The sequence below is a fragment of the Electrona antarctica genome (assembly GCF_951216825.1).
Source record: "Electrona antarctica genome assembly, chromosome: 21".
Classification (NCBI taxonomy): domain Eukaryota; kingdom Metazoa; phylum Chordata; class Actinopteri; order Myctophiformes; family Myctophidae; genus Electrona; species Electrona antarctica.
The window spans coordinates 29,142,131-29,165,196 of NC_136802.1; the positions used below are offsets into that span (position 1 = coordinate 29,142,131).

The 23,066-nt window shown below is 42.6% G+C and overlaps 1 protein-coding gene across 1 annotated transcript in view; it reads left to right on the forward strand.

Moving 5' to 3' along the window:
- Window positions 1–23,066, forward strand: part of col25a1 (collagen type XXV alpha 1 chain) — a 206,068-nt gene that overhangs the window by 106,196 nt on the left and 76,806 nt on the right. The window contains exon 3 of the mRNA XM_079491602.1: window positions 12,092–12,144. Coding sequence (XP_079347728.1) covers window positions 12,092–12,144 — 53 coding nt within the window. The remainder of the gene's footprint in view (window positions 1–12,091; window positions 12,145–23,066) is intronic.

A 23,066-nucleotide genomic window follows, 5' to 3' on the forward strand; every position in this document is an offset into this window, starting at 1 on the left:
CATGGACACGTTCGTCAAAACCTAATGGAGGGACTTGTGGTTTTGGTTTAACCCATTTTGTGCGGGAACCCCTTTTGGTGTTTTAAACATTATGTTATAATTTAGCTATTGAAAAATAGCAGATCTACAAGCTCATAGCGCGCCACCGAGTGGCGCGCTATGAACTTGTAGGTCTGCTATTTTTTTAAAATCGTTAAAATGTGCCTCAAATCTTTCAGAAAATTGTCATGATTTAGAAAACTTTTTTTTTTATTTCGACGTCAGGCCTGAATGGTTTAACCACATGAGCCCTAGTGTCCCTATTCTGGGCATGCCATAATAGGCAAAGATTCAGTGACAATAGCACAGCAGAAGATCTACAAGCTCACAACACATTCCGTTGCAAGCTTGTACTGTAGATTGGCTGAGATTTGACAATGACAGACCACCGGGGAACCCAGGTCAATGAATTATACATGGTTTAGGTGGATAATGAACTGATTACTGGCATCTGGACAAATACAGAGGCAGACCAGAGCTCCAAAAAGAAATGGCGTCCACTTACAAATTAAGCAGGAGACACAGAGGGCAGGGCTGTGAATTTATTTCATGTCAACAACAGCTCCTCGTACTGTACTGCTCTTGAGTGTTCACATGGGCAGGACTGCGGAAGGCACGCTTCATTAACTTGTCTTTTAATCAGCTGCCTTGTGCGTAATTAATGCTACTTTGTGTAATTAGTTTGAGATTCCTGCTGGGTGATGTCTTGGTACAGTTGACAAGTTAACAAGTGTAACCTGTTGGTAGCAGGGATTTGATTCTAACAACATAATGACAACATATAGCTGGCTTACACTCCTGAGCATATCAGAATTCAGCATGTTCATGCAGTCTGTTTTGTGGAACGGGCATCACTGTTCATTACGGTTTATGTTCATTAGTTTAAATTCGGGCCCTAATCAGCAAGTCGTCCTGCGTTATTGTGGCTGCTGTGTGAATCAAAATGTAAATTTCCCGCTCCCCGATTATACTCTCTCAAGCTGAAATATAAACACGTTGAACTGTCTGAGACGTCACATAACGATACATTTGTGAAACTGAAAAGCAAAGATTGCTTTCATTGAAGGTTCTGGACATGAATTCAATGATCGTCTGTCTAATGTTTCATCCACAAAACAAACATTTGTCATGTACATTGTCGTTTGTATGTCCTCCAAAACATTACTTGTGTTCCAATGGAACCAATATAGTTCAATCATTTAGTCACAATTGTTAACACTCTTGTTAATTACTTTCATTGTCTCCACCAGGCCGAAGGCATGGGGAGAGAGTATACTGTATGTTTTGCACTCCGTCCGTATATGTGTGAGTCTGTGTGTGTGTGTGTGTGTGTGTGCGTGTGCGTGTGCGTCCGCGTCCGTCCGTCTGTTACCAGCTAATCTCCAGCACCGTTAACCCGGTCGATGCCAAATTTTGCACACACACTCCCTGGATGTCAACGATGAACCTCTGCCCCAAATCTTGATCACGTGACCCCAGAGATAACATTTACCAATTGGTGTGAGTTTTGGACAGAATCTGTAGGAGTAGTATGCAAACAGTGTGTTTTGAAGAAAACGCGAAATGGCGGAAAATCTTGACATGCAGAAAATTATGATTCAAAGAAATCTTGTTTACATGTATGAGCTATGGTTCTAGAGTTATAGACCAAAACCTTGAAGGGGCCTGTTATAGCGCCACCATAAGGCTGATTTGAACATTTTGGAGGTTCTTTCTTTGTTTTACTGGGAGTGGAGTGTACGCAAATACTCATGCCAATTAGTCCAACGATGCTGTGGGTGTTCACGGACAGACGGACGGTCGGCCCGACGTTCAGCCTTACTATGAACAGGTTATGGGGAATGACAGGTAGTGTATGAGCCTACATGGCACAGGAACACAAACGTGTGTTTTACTGTTCTCAAATTGCTTCGGATACAGGTCTGATAAAATGAAAGCAATGTGTGCATTCAGAGTACATGTAACATTTGGACAATGGCTTCTTTTCTGTGCAACGGGCTGGTTTTAATGGTAAGGTGTTATTTAGGAAAAGGCTATAATCATTATATTTATTCAGGAAATGGTTGTAATGTAGAACACCGTAGCAGGAAATAAGGATGATGAGGATTTATGCCACAGAATATCAAAATAATGTGAAAAATGCTCCAGGGTAGTGTTTTTCAAGGCCTGGGTCGAGACTTGTACTGTATGTGGTTCTTTAGAAGGTTAAAACAGGCCCCCCAAACTGGTCTTTGTAATGGGTTGCCAAAACCCATTTGAGTCCCGAGCAGGCCATCGATATTGTCCTTTTCTTTTTGCTGAGGTTTGCGTGATCTGCGCAAAACCCCTTTTGGTGTTTTAAACATTATGTTATAATTTAGCTATTGAAAAATAGCAGATCTACAAGCTCATAGCGCGCCACCGAGTGGCGCGCTACGAGCTTGTAGGTCTGCTATTTTTGAAAAATCGTGAAAATATTTATTTCAGAAAACTGGAGGATTTAGAAGGATTTTTTTTTAATTTTGAGGTCAGGCCTAAATGGGTCAAATGATAAGGGACAATATCGGTGGCACCCAACTGTACAGTAAGGCAGACTGGATTCAATACAGAAGGCTCTTACAGTAGGTGAGCAGTCTATAAAGGCAGGGTGTTTAACTTTCTATCCATGGGCATCTATAGAACGGCCCGCAAAATAAATTTTGGCTTGAAAGGAGCCAAATGATTCGAAATACTTGAATGCCTTGGGTTTAGAACAAGGTAAATAATAGTATTAGTCTTTCTTTAGAAAAGGGCATAGCCTTGAATAGCTTGACATTGTTTTCTAACCAGAGACTATAACCAATCAGATTGTGGGGAAATGGAAACCTCCGTCTAATTTACAGGAGTTGAACTTCCAGGGACAACAATGCCTGTTAACTTAAAGGCAATTGCAAACCTCCATCTTTTTTTGCAGATCCTAAAAGGTGTTTGATATTATTTAAAGGGACATTTCACCGCTGGAAGAGACTGCAGTCACTCAATGTTAATAGTATCTGTAGTAGATAACAGTAGCACAATTTTTAATCTGCACCCTATGGCCAGAAAAATTATGTACAGTAGTATGTGTGTTTGACTAGGGTTTGACTGGATTGCTGAATTCCTAAAATGACCATAATGCTTTGGTGCACTGCTCCTCCTTGTGAAGAGGGGGAGGGCTGTCTTACTGAGACATGTAGTCCACCGACGTCATGCAATTCCAGACAACAGATTTGACGCACCATGGGAGCCATACTACACCCAGAGGTTTGGTGGAATGCATTGGAGTCAACGAGAGCCCACGCAGTGACCAGCTCATGAACAAACACTATTTCTGAATGACAGTCTAAGACCTTTGTAAAATAATCACTTCTGGAAAATAACAGAAGACATATAACGCATAATTGTTTGCTGTGTTGCTTTTCGATGTGTACACAGTGTAATTTTATAGCGGTATCTAAAGAGCACAAAGTACGTTTCTGAACGTACCAAGCATCGTGAGACTTGGTACTGTACGTTGAGCTGCCGGCTCCGTCCACTGCCATGTATCCATGGAACTTCCGGTGCGAGCTTTGCCTCCCATGAAAGCATCTATGAAAGTGTCATGACGTCTTCCTTCTGTAACGTTCCTTGATGTAGTCCAGGAAGGAAGTGAGACCAGTGCCTGTGACATCACAGGCACTTTTAAATACTAAAATATCTAAAACACATATTACACAGTGGCCCTTTAACTCAAACCACAAAAGTGGAAAAAGCGGCACTCCAAAATAAAAGATGCAAAACTGTCTCGGATGCAAATTCTCATTTTGTATTGTGAACGCCCCAAAGACGCTCAAGAGTTGTATTTATAGCTGAGCACCCACTGCCTAAACCAAGGGCAGCACCCAGAGAATGCGCACCTGTCTTTCTTTCTTTAGTTCTATGTTATGTCTGAACTGAACGCAAAACTAGTCTTTGTGTGCCTTTTGTAAAAGCCCAGAACAGCCTGTAGCTGACCTCTGCAAAGCTGTGATAGCTATTCACCCATTTAGACCTGAGGATGATTCTACAAATGCCATTTAAATTTAGTTTTCAGAAAAACCCTGTTTCTTTGTCAGTCGTTCTCAAACGTTTTCATGTCAAGGACCCCCAGCATTATATGTAATTGGCCGCCGACCCCCATTTGAAATGTTGTTCCAGGGACCCCACCAGAAGCAAAGATTTGAGTTAAAAACGTTTGCTCTGAAAGTTTATATATATTCAAAGATTTGCGCCACATTTTCATGATTTTTCTAAAATAGCTACAGCATAACATAATGCTTAAAACACCAAAAGGGGTTCCCGTCCTGAATGGGTCAAAAGCGAATGCACGGGAGACAAAGCGGATGGTGTGCTGTGCCTGTGCTTCCAGTAAACAAGCACATATATAACTTTACAGGGTTCATTACCGAGCTTCAGTGATGGACTGCCGGATTGTTCAGGTCATGCCAAAAACATTTAGACAACGATACGGTGGGTTAAATACTGTGTTGTCTCGTGGGGGGGCTGAGGAGATGCATGTTTGGCGTAGAAGGGAGCTGAGTTTTTTTAAAGACGTTTCCTCCACTTCCTCCAAGCTCTTCCTCCTTGGTCCCCCTAGAGTACTTACTCTTTATTTTTATTTGACTTGTTTACCGGGGTTGAAGGAATTAAGGCGATAAGTAATGGTAGGTAGAATTTAGAAAGGTCAGTGAGAGCACGTACAGTAGTTACAAATTAACGTATTTTTACGATTCCTTCAATAATGAATTGCATTTTTATAGCGCTTTTCCAAGTGCTCAAAGCGCTTTACAATGGTTCATTCATTCATACATTGGGAGGTGAAGCGGCGAACAGTCGACGCCAGCGTCCTCACTTCCCACATCCACACACCAATGGTGGCAAGCTTACACCGACCGACTCATTGGAGGCAATGTAGGGTTCAGTGTCTTGCCCAAGGACACTTCGACATGTGGACAGGAGGAGCCGGGATTCGAACCGCCGACCCAGGGATCATTGGACGACCTGCTCTACCTCCTGAGCCACAACCCCCCCCAAACAACTTCAACACTATACTCTCTGTTATAGATGACCTGGTCTGATAATGAATTGGTGGAGACATGGCCCACATCTTGGTCTGTTTGTATCCCGTTTTATTGTCATTATTCTGACGGGATCATTACTAACCCTATCCCTAACCCTAACCACACACGAAGCCACATAGTCGGAGTAATGGGATGTCGGAGTTAATCGATATTTTATAGTTTCGCAGGGAGAGTAGGCAAAGCAGTATCTATTCCCTCTGTTTTGTCTTTGGAAAAGCCCACATATATTCCACAATGTAGGGCAGGCCAAACCAGCAGTCCAAACAGTGTAGCTGGCAGACCACGGTGATATTCATATTTCTGACAACAATACCCATCCCCCTTAAAGAATCGGGGAACAGTGACATTGGTAGACGACAAGGGCTGAAATTGCGGTTCAATTTACATATTTTCCCCTTGACAGTGGACCCAATGTTCCGAGGAATTAGCATTGCATGTATTGATTTATTCATTGTCATGCAGCCTAATAAGGATCTTGGATCGAAATTGTCCTCCTGTCCGCCAGGGCTTCTCCACAAAAATGTACTTGTTGGAGTAAAAAAAAGAAAAAGAGAAATTGTAGGATGGCAAGCCAGCTTTTTGTGCAGCCCTGTCCTGACCTGGATCCATCCGCGACTGTTGGCATCACTTACCAGGTTTAATGAATTCATTCATCTGTGTTGTGGCGTTAAATGGAACATAATAAAGTCTATTTAGACAAACCACTGATCCTTGTGAAAGTTGTGACATGCCCCTGAGAGACGCTCTATTCTTCCGAGTGACTTTTTGAAGAATGTTGGAACTCTGCCAAATTTTAATATCGCTGCCAGTGAGACGCGAAATGTCCAGCGAGCATCCATTGGGCTTCCGTTGACCCTCAGAATTGCAGTACTACACGCAGAGTCAAGACGTGGTTGATGGTGGTTTATTGATGTTATTATGTCCATATAGAGAAGCATATATTTGAAGATAGTGAGGATCTCAATTCAGACAGGTGACATATCGCCTTTTTACCCAATGAAAACCTGCGTTGTCTTCAGCGTCCATGGAATCATTGGCCACTGATGTATGACCTGGATTTAAAACCGGGGCTCCCATGTTGGAAAGCCAAGCATCTAACTCTCATCCAAAGGGGCATTGGCAAATGGAGATAAGTATAATGGGATGTCATTCCACAGGAGTTAGCACTGGCAAGGGTGTCGTGTGAATGTGATTGGGAGGGACAGATGCCCTGTGTTTGGTCATGTACAGTAAGTGCTGGACGGGTTAAATAGTTGATCTAACAGCTCATGTCGCAGATTCGTCGCATCGCAGCTGCGGTGCTTCATTATGGGCTTAGGTCTGTTATTGTTGGCGCAAAGAGATTTAAGAATTTGAATGTTGTGGAGAAAAATTGCAGCGGTCTGAATTAGCCTCTAGGGATGATTGAAGATCAGGCGTGCCGCAGCATTTCTGGATCAGTTGTAGGGGTTTGAGAAAGCATGCCGGCAGACCAGCAAGCAGGGAGTTTTGCACTAATCAAGTTTGGAGATGACTGAGGCTTGGCTAAGTAAGCAGACTCCTTGGTGAGGAAGGGCCCGATACTCCTGTAAACTCGTGTCAACATTTTACAATGTTGGCATTTAGCAGTCGCTCCTATCCGGAGTCACTTACAACAAAGTGCAAGAGGTCTCCCAGATGGGAAAGCAAACATCTACCGTTTATCCAAAGGGGACTGCCCCACCCCCTTGACCAAGGAAGATTCTACAAATGTTTTAAATCCTGACAGTTTTCTGAAATACCCATGTTTCTATGTCAGTGGTGCTCAATATATCATGTCAAGGACCCCCAGAATTATATGTATTTGGCCGCGGCCCCCCATCTGAAAATATGTTGTTCCAGTGATGCCCCCGGAAGCAACAATTTGAGTAAAAAACATTCGCTCTGAAAGAATATATTTCCAAAGATTTGCGCCACATTTTCACGATTTTTCAAATATAGCAGACCTACAAGCTCGTAGATCTGCTATTTTTCAATAGCTATAACGTAATGCTTTAAACACCAAAAGGTGTTCCCGCCCAAAATGGGTTAATATAAAAGTGCCTCCACTGCACATCAAATCACATGTTAAGTAATTGTTCTTGTGCTTTTCAAAGCATATCATTTGGAAATACTGAAACAAAGAACAATTGTGTTAGGCGTGCCGTGCATATATCTGGACTATCGCTCATGTGATCTGAATGATTTGGCAAGATTATTTTCTGCCTGTGTAATTTATTTCCTTCAGGCATCTACGACCTGAATGCAGGTTTCTCGTGTTCTCCAAACATCTAACCGTGACCAATTAGATTGAAGAGAGTTATGACTTTGGGGCTTACAGGAGATCAGACTATACTTCTCCACAACATTTGAGCATCATTTATAATTATTACCATGAGTTCTTCAAAGAGTTCTTTGGACTACAGGGCCAACCTACCTAGTAAGCTTTACTTGACTAAGAAACAGCTACACAGTTGCATGTCAGTATTTGAATACAGTATCCAGTACACTTGCAATGAGCCGCACATATGACTCATACTGTAAGTATAAGTAAACAACAAGATCGGCTCCTACTGTAGCACTTTTGGTATTTTGATCATTATTGTAAATGTAATTTATTGTAATTTAAATGTTATTTTTCCAAAATGACCCATGTCTACCAAGTTGCAGTGGCACACTGATGAGGCACTATATTCTTGCATGTGTGCGCCATTGTTTTTATTTCATTATCGCAAATGTTTATGGCATAGTTAGTCAAGGCTTGTTATTAATTAACATTGAGTTATTTTAGGCCTATGATCATTAGCACGTATAATGCTGCTACCGAACATGCACCTGTAACTTAGGATACTTGTTTCATGAATGCATTTTGGAAATGAATGACATTGTCCTCCTGACCAGACTTGGGGAACTATTTTGTGGAAACAGACGAACCGGTGTGGATAGTCAACGGAGTGGTGGGTGGGCTGTAGAGGCATTTTAAACAGAAGAAAACCAGCACTCACAGTAATATCATTTAAGGCACTTATTTATTTTACTAGGTAGGTTAGGTATGGCATGCTGCAAACAAGCAGCACACAACGAACGCGTTGAGGCAGATGCCTTCGTCAGCGTTGTATAGAGAGTATGCGCATGCTTAAAGTGAATGGCACATCGAGTGGCAAAGCAACAGGCAAAGTGAGTTTAACATCGTTTAATGTTGTTTAATGCAATCAGATATGACTTTTCTGTGTGGATGTATGGGCTGTCAAGGCCAGAAAGTAGTTTTTTGCCACTCAGTAGGCGTAACTGCATAACTTCCTGGTTTGATGATGATGTCACGTGCATACCCTCTATACTGCAAACAACAACTAGTGTCACATTTATAGTGTCCGTGGTTGTAACGCCATCCCCTGTCTGTATCGAAACAACGTCCAACCAATCCAAGTACCAAAAGTGCAGTCGCATAACATTTACATCAACCATAATTATATAACGCTTATATATGATTTTGAGTCAATAAGTCACAACATGCCTGATGCCAGTCTCACAGGGGCTGTAGAGACAAACATTTGGTATTTTCCGTAGCTTGAGCAGGGCGGTGTGCACGTTGGGAAAGTGATGAGGTGTATTCAGTAGTGGGTGTGTGTTGCAGGTGGATTCAATGACTAACCAAATTATTTTCTCAAGAGCAGTACTGAGCAGCAAAATCCTCAGAAACAACAAAATTGTCAAAAATGCAAAAATGATCAAATTCAGAGTTACAAAAGTGGTAATGTTTATTCCAAAACTACAAATAAACCCCAAATGGCAAAGAGTCCCCAAAACATCTGTTTTGTGCTTTTGGTTTTTCTGTTTTTCTCTTTTTGAGCCCTTCGTAGTTATTTGACATGTTTGTACTGTATTTGATTTTGTAGGTTTGGAATAAACATTAACTACTTTTATATCTCAACATGTCATCAAACATGTCATCATGTCTTTGGCTTTCCATGCTTTGAGTGTAAGATGTTATTGAGAAGCCCATATTATCTGCTAGTACATGAAGAATAAACAAGATGCTATTTCGTCTCAGACTATGTGGAGACTTCGCACGGTCACTTTCGTGCATGTCACCAAACTGACCACCACCATCAAAGTATATTGTTGTTGTCAGGCAAAAGCAATGCCCGTTACTTTTCAGGAAATTAAACAATTACAGAGTGTACCATTGGAACCAGTGTAATTATCATTTTATCACAATCTCTTATTACTTTGTATTCATTAAATATTTATAAAACCCACGGACAGAGTTAATCACTTATGGTTATTCAGTATATGTATAGCCTATAGGTGAACAATAAATAAATAAATAAATGTTTGTTCTACAAGCTTGCAACACATGATGATGCGACACACTGTGAGCTTGCCCTGTAGGCTGTTGTCACTACTTTTGCGTGACACCGTCACATTATGCAGTTTAGAATGAGGCATTTATGACGAATACAACAATATACTTTGACATACAATGTGAAATGTGAAAACAATAGCATCGTTACGTGTACAGACCACGGGGTTTGTTTTGCTGCCAAGTTCTTGAGACTTTTTTTTCAGATTTGTTTTTCTTTTCTGCCTTTATTTGGATAGTAGTGGAGAGTGGCACACTGAAAAGGCCGCTGGACGCATGAATCGAGCCTGCGATCTTGCTGTTAGGCTGCATAGGGCCTATATGAGCCATAACAACTCAGCCATCGGCGCCCCAACATATGCTGTAGGCCTTTTTTATCAAATTGTTAAACATAAATACAATATATCAATCAAACATCAGAGACAGTCTACATTTCCCAAAAGGTCTGACCATGCAGTCTGACCAGAAGCAGAGATAAAATGAATGACACCACCCCTCACCCCCCCACCCTAACCCTTGAACCCTGTGTAGATAGGGAGTTATACTATGGCCCCACGCTGTCCTGGAAGTCATCCAGTCCAAGGCAGCCAAATCGGAGGCAGAGGCTGAGCCAAACAGAGGGAACACGTTGAAAGCTAAACGTCACACAGACAGTCGTGGAACTGGAACAAAAGTCTGCACTTTTATGTCCACCACGCCTGGGGTGCTGCTGTACAGTAAATACATGTCCACCACGCCTGGGGTGCTGCTGTACAGTAAATACATGTCCACCACGCCTGGGGTGCTGCTGTACAGTAAATACATGTCCACCACGCCTGGGGTGCTGCTGTACAGTAAATACATGTCCACCACGCCTGGGGTGCTGCTGTACAGTAAATACATGTCCACCACGCCTGGGGTGCTGCTGTACAGTAAATACATGTCCACCACGCCTGGGGTGCTGCTGTACAGTAAATCTCCTCATAGCACCATGTGTAGCGTCCATGTTTCCTCTGTTCCACTCTTTCCTTTATCAACCTGCAATTTCTGAAATCTCAAAAGCGTTAGGCGGTCATGGGTGCTGACAAGTATCCAGAAATACAAATACTCAAGTAGAGTACACATAAAATGTACTTCTTTAGTAACTAAGTAAAAGTACTTACTGTCCACCACTGGTGGCATGTTAGGAGTTGGGTTAGTGACTGACTTATCAATTAGAACAGTATTGAAGCAACTGCTATCTCAGCTGTTGAATTGAGTACAGCAATTTATAATGCAATGCCAAAATTAACACTCACGACGCCAAGCCGCTTCTTAACCCGCCAGATGACGGGTTAAGATTTTACCCCGCAGGTCGCCATACCCGCCACATGGCGGGTTATAAGGTTTATATCAATTCCAAGCAGCCGAAGCTCAAAACTAACCTTTCGTGCTGTCCAGGCTGCTAGACAGCGTCTACGTTCTTCCCATCATGAGGATCAATACACACGCACCCCATAAGGATCCACTCATTGTCGTTTCTTTGCTGCTTGTTTTCTCAGTAAAATATTGTTTTTGTCCAATCAGCCTGACGTTCAGATGTAAATTGTGATTTTTGATCGCATCGCACCCACCATATTACCATTTGTGGTAAAAGCTACGACATGTCGGCTGCTGCTCGTACCACTTGTTGTTCCTCCTCTCGCTGTGCTGGGCTGTGTGCCCCGGAAGTAGTTGGCGCAAATATAGAGATATTGAAAACTATTGAAAAACATCACATGAAAACTAGAGGGCGATGAAAGTGTTAATCATTGGACTGTGATGGTTATCCTTTTGAAATTCCACATTGTATTGTTAAACTAGAAAAGCAGTTCCTGCAGAAACTGTTTGTCAATATATTGACCATCTCCAACCCCAATGTATATTTTCACAGAGATGGAAAGTTCACTATTCAAGTCCTAACATTACTTTCTATTACCTGTAGGAAAATGTCCACAGAAACACAAAATGCCCATCATGGCAAACAGAAAGTGGTTTCCAGCAGTCAGCCTCAACAAGGCAATAAAGGTCTCCTCACACGGACGAAGAATCCCAACACTGGGCGAGATCTGCTTTAAAGGTCCCCAGAGATTGTCCGGTCAGCACTGAAGACTGCCCAAGTACAATGCAGTCGAGTCTTCAGCACGTAAAACTTAACAAAGCGTGTAATTGTTTTACTCTTCCAGCTGAGCATTAGCAGATTGATTGTGTTCACAGGAAGCAAAAGGGAGCGAGGTAAAGTAAAAATGACTTTTATAAAAACAAATAAAAAATCAGGACATCCAAACTTAATAGCTTACCAGTACAGTAAGTGGAAAAATAAAAATCATATAAAAAGCTCAACGCCTGTGGCAAGAGTGTGTGTGTTCCTTGTTTCCAGGCCAGTTTGTACCTAAATTGTGCCTAAATACTTGAGATTTTGAGGTTCGTATGTAGTCCAAAGGCAATATTTCTTCGCTGCCTCTTCCTCATCCCACACTGAGGAGGTTTGAACCTGAACATCCTGCAATATAAAACGCAAACTGTGGAACATGAAACTCAAACAAGGACTATCTGATTGTAAACTGAAAATAATGCAATTGTGCTCCTCTCTTGGCAGGCCCGACGGGAAAGCGAGGGAGAAGAGGACGCAATGGAGAACCTGGTATGTTTGTGTGTATGAGACCACAGATCAGTTTCTGTCCAGAAAAGATTCAGCGGTACTGCCGTAGAACACCAATAAATCATGCCTATGCATGCAATCGTGTAAAACAATCATGAGAAAGTATACATCTTCGGAGGCCAGGATAGGTGATAGATATGTAATTTGTGGCGCGGTGACTTTAGATTGTCCGATTTCGGTATGAACCTACGCACAGCTATGTGGCTTCAGACTTCAGAGAACCATCAGAATGTAACGGCAAGGTTGAAAGACTAAACCGTGCGCTGCTTTGTTAAACCTCTCTTGAGGAGGGAAGCATTACTGTGGTCAGCCTTCACCGTGTCTGTGTTTACATATTCCCCATCGAAGGGTACCTCTGTATGTGGAGTCAGCGAGAGGTCGACCCATGTCCAACATAAACGTGTAAAGGCTGCTTGAGACCTGGTGGCTGTCATGTTTTCAGATTGTGTGATATTGAGTTCAGGGCCATTCCCAGTTTGCAAGACCTCTGAGCCAGACCATGCTCTTCCCTCCCTCCAGTTGCCACTCTCTCTCCTCTCTGGCTCATGAAACTCAGTCCTGCCTTCGGTTAAGACCTTGGGGAAGGGCCTTTTTTTCCACGCACACACGCACGCACGCACGCACGCACACACGCACGCACGCACGCACGCTCACACAGCCTCCCCCGAGACAGAGTGTAACCACAAATTGAATTCACAGAGGGAACATATACTTGGCAGGCACTCACGTCGCGTCCACACTCCACACACCTAATAGAAGAGCGCGATAATGGGCACTGGAGCCTACCGGCACTCTGACACTGAGACTTCACAATGGCAGAGCAGGCCTGGACCCAGTCAGTTGGGCCAAAGATGCTCGCTCGCTCGCTCGTCAAAAAGACAGAGCCGATGTACTATGGTCCCCCGTTTATTTCAATAATGTGATTGGGGAAATAATATGTTGTTTGAGGTTACAAATCCATGTGAACTCTGATATTGATGTACTTTTGTGTTGTAAAGTCATTGGAATTAAACATAAACAGCTATCAGGGCCGTATTTAAAACAACCTCTAGTATACTGTATATGAGCATCAAAGTATCTGTTCCATCCTTCTTTTTTTTTATTTTGCCAAATTAATTTCAAATCCTGTTCTTGCGGCCGGGCTCTCCGTTTCGGGTCTCGAGCGTACAGCCATGCATCACAGTGTGGTATGGCTCTCTGCCCGATATGATTTTTCTTATTTACATAATATTACAGTCATCCAGTGTATGACTGGAAATACACGGAAGATGGGGGGGGCTGGGGGGGGAGTGAAATGATAGATAGACAAGAGTTAAATGTTCTGGTCGGCTGTGTGTGCCTCTGAGAACCATCAGTTTTGTTTATGCAACACTTAACTGTCCAATAAACATAGATCATGCCAACATATTTCAAACGGCACTGTTGTGCAAAAGCCAGTACATCAACGTCTCTGTCTGTCTGTGTCGCGCGCTCTATCTCTCTCTCTGGGTCTCTCTCTCTCTCTCTCTGTCTCTCTCTCTCTCTCTCTCTCTCTCTCTCTCTCTCTGGTCAATCCGATTTGAATTACAATAGCCTTCCTCTTGACAAGTCGATTCAAAATGAGTGAAGCAAATATACATGTGCGCGTGTGATGTCTGGAGTGGCACTCAGCGTGCTATGAAGCCTTGAAGGATGGACAATGGGGAAACAAAGAGATGACAGTTCTGCCCCTCATGTCAAGTACAATAACCCCACTGCAGCATTGCAGCTGGCTTCAGTGTCCGCCCAGATGGATTGATCTCATAGTGTATCTGGCACATGGAGTCCACACCGGATGTACGGACATCTTCAGTGTCCACCCAGATGGATTGATCTCATAGTGTATCTGGCACATGTAGTCCACAGTACGGACATCTTCAGTCAGTGTCCACCCAGATGGATTGATCTCGTAGTGTATCTGGCACATGTAGTCTACAGTACGGACATCTTCAGTGTCCACCCAGATGGATTGATCTCATAGTGTATCTGGCACATGTAGTCTACAGTACGGACATCTTCAGTGTCCGCCCAGATGGATTGATCTCATAGTGTATCCGGCACATGGAGTCCACAGTACGGACATCTAAGGGCAGGTCCTGCATGACTGTTTTATTCATATCGTAAAAGTGAGCAGCGGCCGTTTTCTGGAGTGGCTTTTATGGGTATAATCAGTACTGTCTCGTAAAACTATCTCCAAGAACATCAACACAACTTGTGCAGGGAACTCTTCAAGTGACTTGAGTCATATGGTTTGTTAGGATTCTGCAGGATGTGATATTATAGGCCACTTTTGCAGAGGTTTGGGTTGTGTATTTGCATCCTAGTGATGTTTTTTAGTTCTTTCTCAATACAAATGTAATGAGAAAAAAAAATATATATGCTCCTCATTGACTTCATTGACTTACATTGTACTTCAGCGTACAATGTAAGTCACTCTTTTAGTAAGTAAACAAACTATACTATACTATAAAGATCTGGATTTTTTCCACAAATGTGTTTATTCAAGATTTCAGGGTATACAGTAAGACAATGAAATAACACAATGTGACACACTCATATAGAACATACCAGAAGAAAATAATATGGTAGATAAATGTCATATGACCAGTGACCACCATATGCAAAATAGAAAAAATAAAACCATATGAGTTTTGGTGATGCTCTATATTGTCTGAATCAACTTTGTTTGTGTTTGTTCACGTACTAAAAGAGTGACTTTGAGAGCTGTTTCAGCGTACAGCCGTACAATGTAAGACAATGAGGAGCATATTTTGAATTATCAATTTATAATCACTGGAGCAATTATTTTGTATTTCTTGTCCACATTTGGAGTTACATCATGGCAAGGTAACTACACAACCCAAACCTCTACAAAAGTGGTCTTACCCTTTAAGCCTTTGTAGTGATATAGCTTTGATAGAGTATACATTGATCGTCAAAATGACTCTGAGCAAACACATTTGCACACATAATGCATAATGTAAGTACAATGTAAGTACAAGACATGGACCCTCACAGTACACCAGGAAAAAGCCCTGGACGGAGTCTACACAAGAATGCTACGAATGGCACTAGGTGTCACATGGACGGACCGCATCAGAAATGTGGACCTCTATGGGGACCTACCACGGGTCACGGACCATGTCAGAGAGAGAAGGATGAGGCTGGCAGGGCACTGCGTCAAGTACATTGACCCTATGGGAGCCAACCCAGGGCAAAGCCAGGAGGGGAAAGAAGCGTACCACCTATGTAGACGTGCTGCGGCGTGACAGCTTGGCTGACAACACTGCAGAGCTCAAGAACCTGATGTTGGATAGGAAATTGTGGAGGGCAGCGATCCAGGAATCTTGAGTTGGTGTTGGCTAGACCTCACTCTCGCAGCAACTAACTAAGTACAATATATTGTACTTACGCATTATGCATTATGTGTGCAAATGTGAATTTGCTCAGAGTCATTTTGATGATCACTAGCCTGTTAGCAAGTAGCTGGACTGTGCTGCATACTGCCACCTGATGTTACAGTGATGTGGAAATGCTGTGGAACATTTGACTGTATTATGTTCCTCTCCTCGTTATAAATCCATATACTGACACTAACTTTCACCAGTAGCTTCTGTGGTTGCAAACCGAGTGTAAAAAAAAAACATATTTCCAAGTAAAATATGAAGCAGGTTGAAATGGAACATGAAAGCATATTAAAAGCTAGAAAAAGTGCTCCACGGAGCACAGGTCTCTATATAACAGGTCAGGAACGTTTGTGATGTTTGGAAAAAATGGGCCTTCTGGTGGCACTATAATATATAATTATATAATAATTATAATAACTAACTATAATAGGGCAATGTAAAAAGGGTGGCATTAATTGTTCCTCAACGTACTGAAAATGTGCGTGCAAAGTTTCACAGCAATTGGAGTTCATGATTTGAGGCATTTTGTTCAAAACGGGTCACACTTGCAAACTTACGTTTTTAATGACCAATCCTGCAAACTCAGTTTAAAACTAGAATAGACAAGTAAAACTAGAATAGACACATTAAACATGTTTTACAAAAATCTGCCTCATGGTGTTGCTATAAAGGCAGAGGTTGGGAATTGGCATCTAGGGAGTGTGAGTGTGCACAGTTTGGCATCGACCGGGCCAACAGTGCCGGAGATGAGCTGTATGCAGACAGACATACGGACACGCGGACGGACGGACAGCCTTCGGCTGGGTGGAGACAAAAAGGACTGTGGGATTTTGAACATCTGAGTGTTCTGAACAGAAACTACTGGTGAAGCATATCGCTTTAAAGGTTTCATGACAATTGACAAACATGACATTAAATGTCTCTACCAGGCCGAAGGTATGAGGAGAGAGTATTCTTTGCACTTCGTCCGTGTGTGTGTGTCTGTCCGTCCGTCTGTTAACAGCTAATCTCCGGCACTGTTAAGGTAGATTTTTAGGAGACACATCATTAGAGGTGAAAGATAGAGGTGAAAAACATACTTTTTTGGGTCTACTGTTCATATACAGGACTGTGTTTTCTGTGAATTTAGTGTTTTCAATAATTGTCTTGCTGCGCCCTGTTGTTGATCTGCCCAAAAGCAGCAGCGAATCCGCTTAGCTTTTTTTCCAATTACATACTACACTGGGTAAAGTGTTTGCTATTGTTACACGCAATTATTCCTGTGTGTATTGAATTGTACTTTTTTATGTTCGGTGAAATTTCTCTTGTGCGATCAATAGACCATTGAATTCAATTCTTTCTGCTCTGTGAACCGGTACAGTGCCCTGTGTATAGGTCTAAACACAAAAAAACGCAAATAAAATTCACAAATTCACAGCAGAGATGCTTTTGGTATAGCAATGCCGTTCATTCATTCGCCCCACTAGGCAGGCGAAGCCTTTCAATATAGACTCCCGGTTGCAAGTGACAGTGAGCACAAATAGGAAAATACGCCATGATATTTACCTTAGCGTTGGAACGCGGGACTGAATGGGATACTGTGCTTCGTTAGAATTTCATGCTTATTTACTGTCAACATATGGAAAGGAGGAGTGTGGCATGACAGTAACACAGAAACAACTTTATGTCGTGGTCACTACCACAGCCTCAACTGCGGTTGTCTGAAACCGTCAGAGCGGGTGGTCAGTGCTGGAAAGTTTCCCTATCCTCCACATGACTCATCGCCACCTTACACACACACACACACACACACACACACACACACACACACACACACACAAGGAACTGATGCTGCCTGGAATTGTGGAGTCGTGTAAATAAATATGACAGATGTATGGGATGCACAAAGCCAGATATTGCTGCACTGCACTGTCATAGCAATGTAATAATAATAAAAAAGCTATTTCCTGTACTGCCACCCCCTGCAGCTGCTAGTTACAAGTGTAACCGCTGTTGACATTTTAGAATGCGATAACATCGCTTCGGTTCATGTGAGTCAGTGAGCACACACAAATATATACTTACTATATACTATATATATATATATATATATATACTGTATGCCCCATACCTGTCTATTGAGGCCACTGACCTTTGCATTCTCACGAGTTGACTGCACGTTGCCGTAAACAGGAACAGGGCCCGCTGTGGAGGAAATGGCAGGAGGTGGCAGTGTGTGGAAGTGTGTGCAAACAGATGGTTAATAGAGTTAACCGAGCTGAAGTAGGTAGACATGGTTGGTGTGAATGGCTTTGATGGCGGATTGTTTATGATGCTATTGGGAACTGTTGGACCTCGACATACATCATACCGGGCTGTTGGCGGACGGACATTGATTGTAGCTGTTGAATGAGGCAGTAAAATTACTGCCTCATTTGAAGAGTTATTGAAGAATACGAATAATTACAAACTTTGAGGCAGCTTTTGCAAGAAATTACTTCTTAACTGCCACGCATTGGCCATGCTAATTGTCAATTGAACGGTTCCACATTCAGATGGATGCGTCGTATGGTTTAGGTCACGTCTTTGAGGCATGTTGTACATAACTGAGGAACCAGTCAACATCCCATAATTATGCAGGCTTAGTGAAAAAGCTATGTAGCCATAGCTCAATGAACCATGAAATAATGGCACCGAAGTACAGCCGCAGTGAGCCTCAAACATTGAGCTCCATTAAGTGCCCCAGCTGCAGGAGCTATTTGCACTTTTCCTCCAATCGTATAAGGAAGTAAGACTTGTTAAAAAAAGAAAATCCTCCTGTGTTTTTTGTTGTTTTTTTTGGTGGCGATGGGAGCAGCTGGGTTCCCTTAAGAACTTTAAGACCTGGGGATGATTTGCAGGGTTCTGAAGGGAGCCCTGAAGCGCGCTGGCACACGGTCCTTTTGAGGGCCAGTAATTGGGAGGAAAGGACGAGCGTGTCACCTCGCAAAAACACGAGAGCATTTTTTAACAAGCGCCCAGCCCCCATGTAGCAGTGAAATCAGAGCCAGTCACAAAATACAAAACGGGATCGCCCAGATGCTGGCGGGTCATTGTTGGCTCAAATGGCTCGGAAACCGGATAGTGGGATGAGTGCTTTGTCACCATGCCAGCAATAAATGCCATGGGATAAAAATACCAGTGCGATTTTGGAGTTATGCTGAAACAGAATTCCTGCTTGCGGTGGGGGATTTAAATATGACTTTATGGTAACACTACAGTCGCTACTGTATTTGCTCTATGCCTACTATCCTGCATGTACAGTGCCGAAATTTGGTGTAGATACATGAGGTTGAAAGTGTTTGTAAGGTTGCCCCATCCGTGTGCATTTGTGGTTCTCAAAGTGTGGTCCGGTGCTTCCCAGGGGTCCTTGAGGTGGTTCCAGGCAGTCCCCAGCAAAATGTGTTAACACAGCATCAAAATCGCTTTAACCACTTTGACCCTGTGTATATACATCGGCTGTTTGAACATAGTCGATCTACAAGCTCACAGTGCATTGCGAGCTTGTAGATCTTTTTTTTTTTTTTAATCTAGAAAAAGAAAATGCTACATTTTGAATACAAAACACACAAATATACGGTGACCCCTTGCAAAAACATTTTCGGATGGGGGTCCGCGGACAAATACATATTAATTTGGGGGTCCTTAACATACAAATCACACCCCTGTGAAGTGGTCTTATCATTTTACATCATCATGGTTAAACGCTTGAAAACCACTGCATTAACGAAGCATCTTCATCAAATACTGCAGTAACGAATGATAGAACAGAACTCAACTGAAAGGTGTTTTGAAATCAATGCTCCAGCCAAGAAGACGTGCATGTGACACACAAACAATGACCATAAATACACAGCAGTAGGCTATGCAACTAACTCTTGAAATCATCCATATATAAACTACTGTATGCATCATTAATATGCGTCATAGAGTGAATGAGGCACAACGTGTCATAAATATGCATATCCTTATCTATAATTCAAACCATAAAAAATGTTTACAGAACTTTATATAACAAAGCACTACCATGTTCAGTGTCAACAATGGTTGCATGCTAATTGACTTCACATTGGCCTGTTATAGCGCCACCAGCAAGTGGATCTTTGAAAAACTCATTTTTGGAACAAAAATGTCAAACGTCAAGGCGTAAGAAGAAATGGCACCCTTTTCACATTGGCTTATTACAGCGCCACCTGGAGGCCACAATAACCTACCTGACCTGGTGGAGACCTGTGCTCTGAGGAGGAAGCCATACAGGGGTTCTGGTCCTCCTGGGTGTCTAAATGATTGTAGCTTGGCCTGGTCAGACTAATATCATATTAGTCTGGAACGTGGAAAGGGGTTACAAAGAGATTCAAACCTCGCCTGTGTTTACTCTTACCCCTTTTTCCCATGTACAGCTAATCTCTTCACCAAACATTGCCGATATACAAGCTCACAACGTTGAGTGCTTCATTTACTGTAGATTATACTGGAGTATAACATGTCCTACGTGATGTATAACCAGGATTAGCCCCTCAAGATACCAAAACCAATCATCTAGACTCTAGACTACTTCCCTCAGGAGGAGAATTTTGTGATATCAAGAGCCAAGAGTATTTGTATTCCAAACAGGGATATGTCTTTACAGTGGAGTTATTGCTTATTATTGAATGGTGCTGATGGAGCATGCTCACGCTAACCATGACTTTTTGTCCTTCTTTCTGTTTCAGGACCTCCTGTAAGTACTGAATGCCATCCTCACAACCTCTCAGGGTAATAACCCTGCCCAAGGTAAAAAACAACTATTATTGCTACTACAGCAAAATGTTAATAAATTCATTATGGTAAGAAGGCTAAGAAGGAAACAACGTGCCTCTTTGTTACAAAGTGTCTTGTGATAGGAGTGTGTTTGAAGCAAAGGAACAAAACTATATGAAAGCCTTGGTTAAAGATAAACCTAAAGCTGAAAACCTGCAGCCATTTAATTAAGTGACTGTTTCTGAAGACATTGACAGAAAACAATAATCCATCTGAACAAGTTGTCATGATTTCCAATATTATAGATTTAGCCATTGGTAGCAAAAGGCATAGCGGTGGCAAATTACCACTACAATCATAAGCAGTGCCTGTGACCAGCATTTAAATTAGAAAAAAAAAACCTCTTCCACCATGTAATCTATCTGACTATATTATTAAAATAATATTTTCAACCCTGCCCTCTGCTAATAGCGGACCAATCCCTGTCATCTTGGCTAGTCTGGTTTTTAATATCCTTGCTACCAACCTCAGCGCCTGCCAACCCCCTGCACCCAAATATACTATCTCACTTCATTATGTACTGGGTGATCACTGAATCACTTGCCTCAAACAGATGGAAAACTCCTACGTTTCCCCAAAAAGATGAAGACAAACCCATATATAAGCACTGGAGGTTCTGACATCGAGCCATAACGGGGTCAATCAGGCACTGTGTGCGTATGTATGCGTGTGTGTGTGTGTCTGTCTGTGTCTGTGCACGTGTGCACACATCATGCTCTGTTAAAATTATTTATAGTGTTGGGAGGCAAGCGTGATTGAATAGGAATAATAGCGTGTGCCGACTGAGCCGTAAAAGTCGTAAGTTAATCTTCAGAGCCTTTGCAGCCGTTAGCTCCCGCATGGGGGCTCTGAAGAGGTAAGTAAGTGCAGGTGGTCTCTCCTGCCACAGCCTATGGCCTCTGATAAATAAAGACATGAGATGATTCTGCAGCAGCCAAGACATGTGTTTGTCTTTGACATGTTTTTGACATTGTACTGTAGGTAAGCCTATATTCGGTTTGGCTAGGAGATCTCTAGGAGATGGATCCTGCTTCATAATGTTTGGGATTGTTCTAATAATTATGTTGGGACATGACAGCTTCTGTTCATGTTTATGTAGCTGTATATGTCCCTCTAGCTGATGACGTGTTTTTTAAGTCTTTGGTAGGGGTGTTTTTCTACAGTTTAAACAGGGAAGTGGGTTCGGGAAGAGGGAGGGTGTATAACTGGTGGTGAAGTGCTGAAGTAATAATATTGTGCTGAACTTAATCAAGGCTTTAATTCATCAAAGTGTCTGCATTTCTAAAAGCCGAGCCGTTACCTCTGCAGACCTCTGTGTATCTTAGATAGAATACATTGATCTGATCTGACAATAACTCACTAAACGATCACTGAATCTGGTGCCGGAATAAGCAACCCCTGCAACATTCTCCCAAAAAAAAGTGATCTCATCTGCTTTTCCCTTTTGCTGTTGCCCACCCGTGGGATGGCAGGGGAGATGTCGCTGTGAATATTCAACAGCAACCCTTCCACCCAACCACCCACCCGCCCACCCCATCCCACTGCCACCCCCTGTTTAGCATTGGGACACAGAGAAAATTGTACCCAGCCTCACGAATGAAGCTTAGCCCTGCTGGTGAAATCATTACAGGCCTCTGCATCTGCCTTAATTGTTACTTAGCCACTGATGAATGGCCAGGGAAACCGTGGTTTCTGAGACAGAGACAAGCAATGAGCCTCTTATTGGGAGAGGTCTTTATTGAGGTTAATATACATATCGTTCTTACATGGAAAAGTAATTTGCTTTGTTTTCGTTTCCCTTTCATTTTCCAACGCCTTGACATTCTGTGTAAATTTTGCATGGAAGCGCCGGGGTCAGTCGACAATTGGCCTATTACAGGGGAATGTGTGAGGTTATCTTCACTTGTCCTCCAACGACAGTTTGGAAAAAAGATATTAATAGAAGAGTTATTCGGTAGATGGGGCTGAGTTGCTGATTTTAAACCAGCAGTAAGGGAATAAAAAAAATTTAGTGGGGGTTATGCGTCGTCCATGAATTGAGGTTGACCGAGGGACGGCAGGGCTATCGAGGCTAAAACTATCGCCTCATATAGCTTCTCCTATTTTGATCTTTCCCCAATTCTCTTTCTTTGGAGCCTTCAAGCAAACTATACAGGGAAGCTCCTGTGGTGTTAGAACACAAGCCTAGGGAACCAGCCAGTGTTGAATGCACACCATTTAGCACCAAATCAGGCATAAAACACCACCCCTGAGGCAGCTCTCTCTCGTTTCCTCCACCAACACCACCTGATGGCTCCACTCTTCAGCACAGGGCGTTTTCAGTTGAAAGGATAAAAGACACTAGTCCATTATCCCCAACTATGTCCATTGCTGAAATGTTTTTTTTTTCAATGTTCTCTCTCTCAACTTCAGCTCGCTTGGAGGCTTGAGTTTCTCCATCTTGCCACAGTTTGTACGTTCAACTTTATCTTGATGCCATATCAATGCAATGTGGCACAGTGCTAAAGCACCTGTCAGTGTCCACCTAGAGTATGTGTCTATAGACCGAAACGGGTCCCATGGTCGCAGGCAACGTATTTGCCTGCAATGATACACGGAAAGAATGTCCCACTTTCATTAATTAAGACCTGATGCCATGTTTGAACTTTCACAAACATTTGAACCCAACA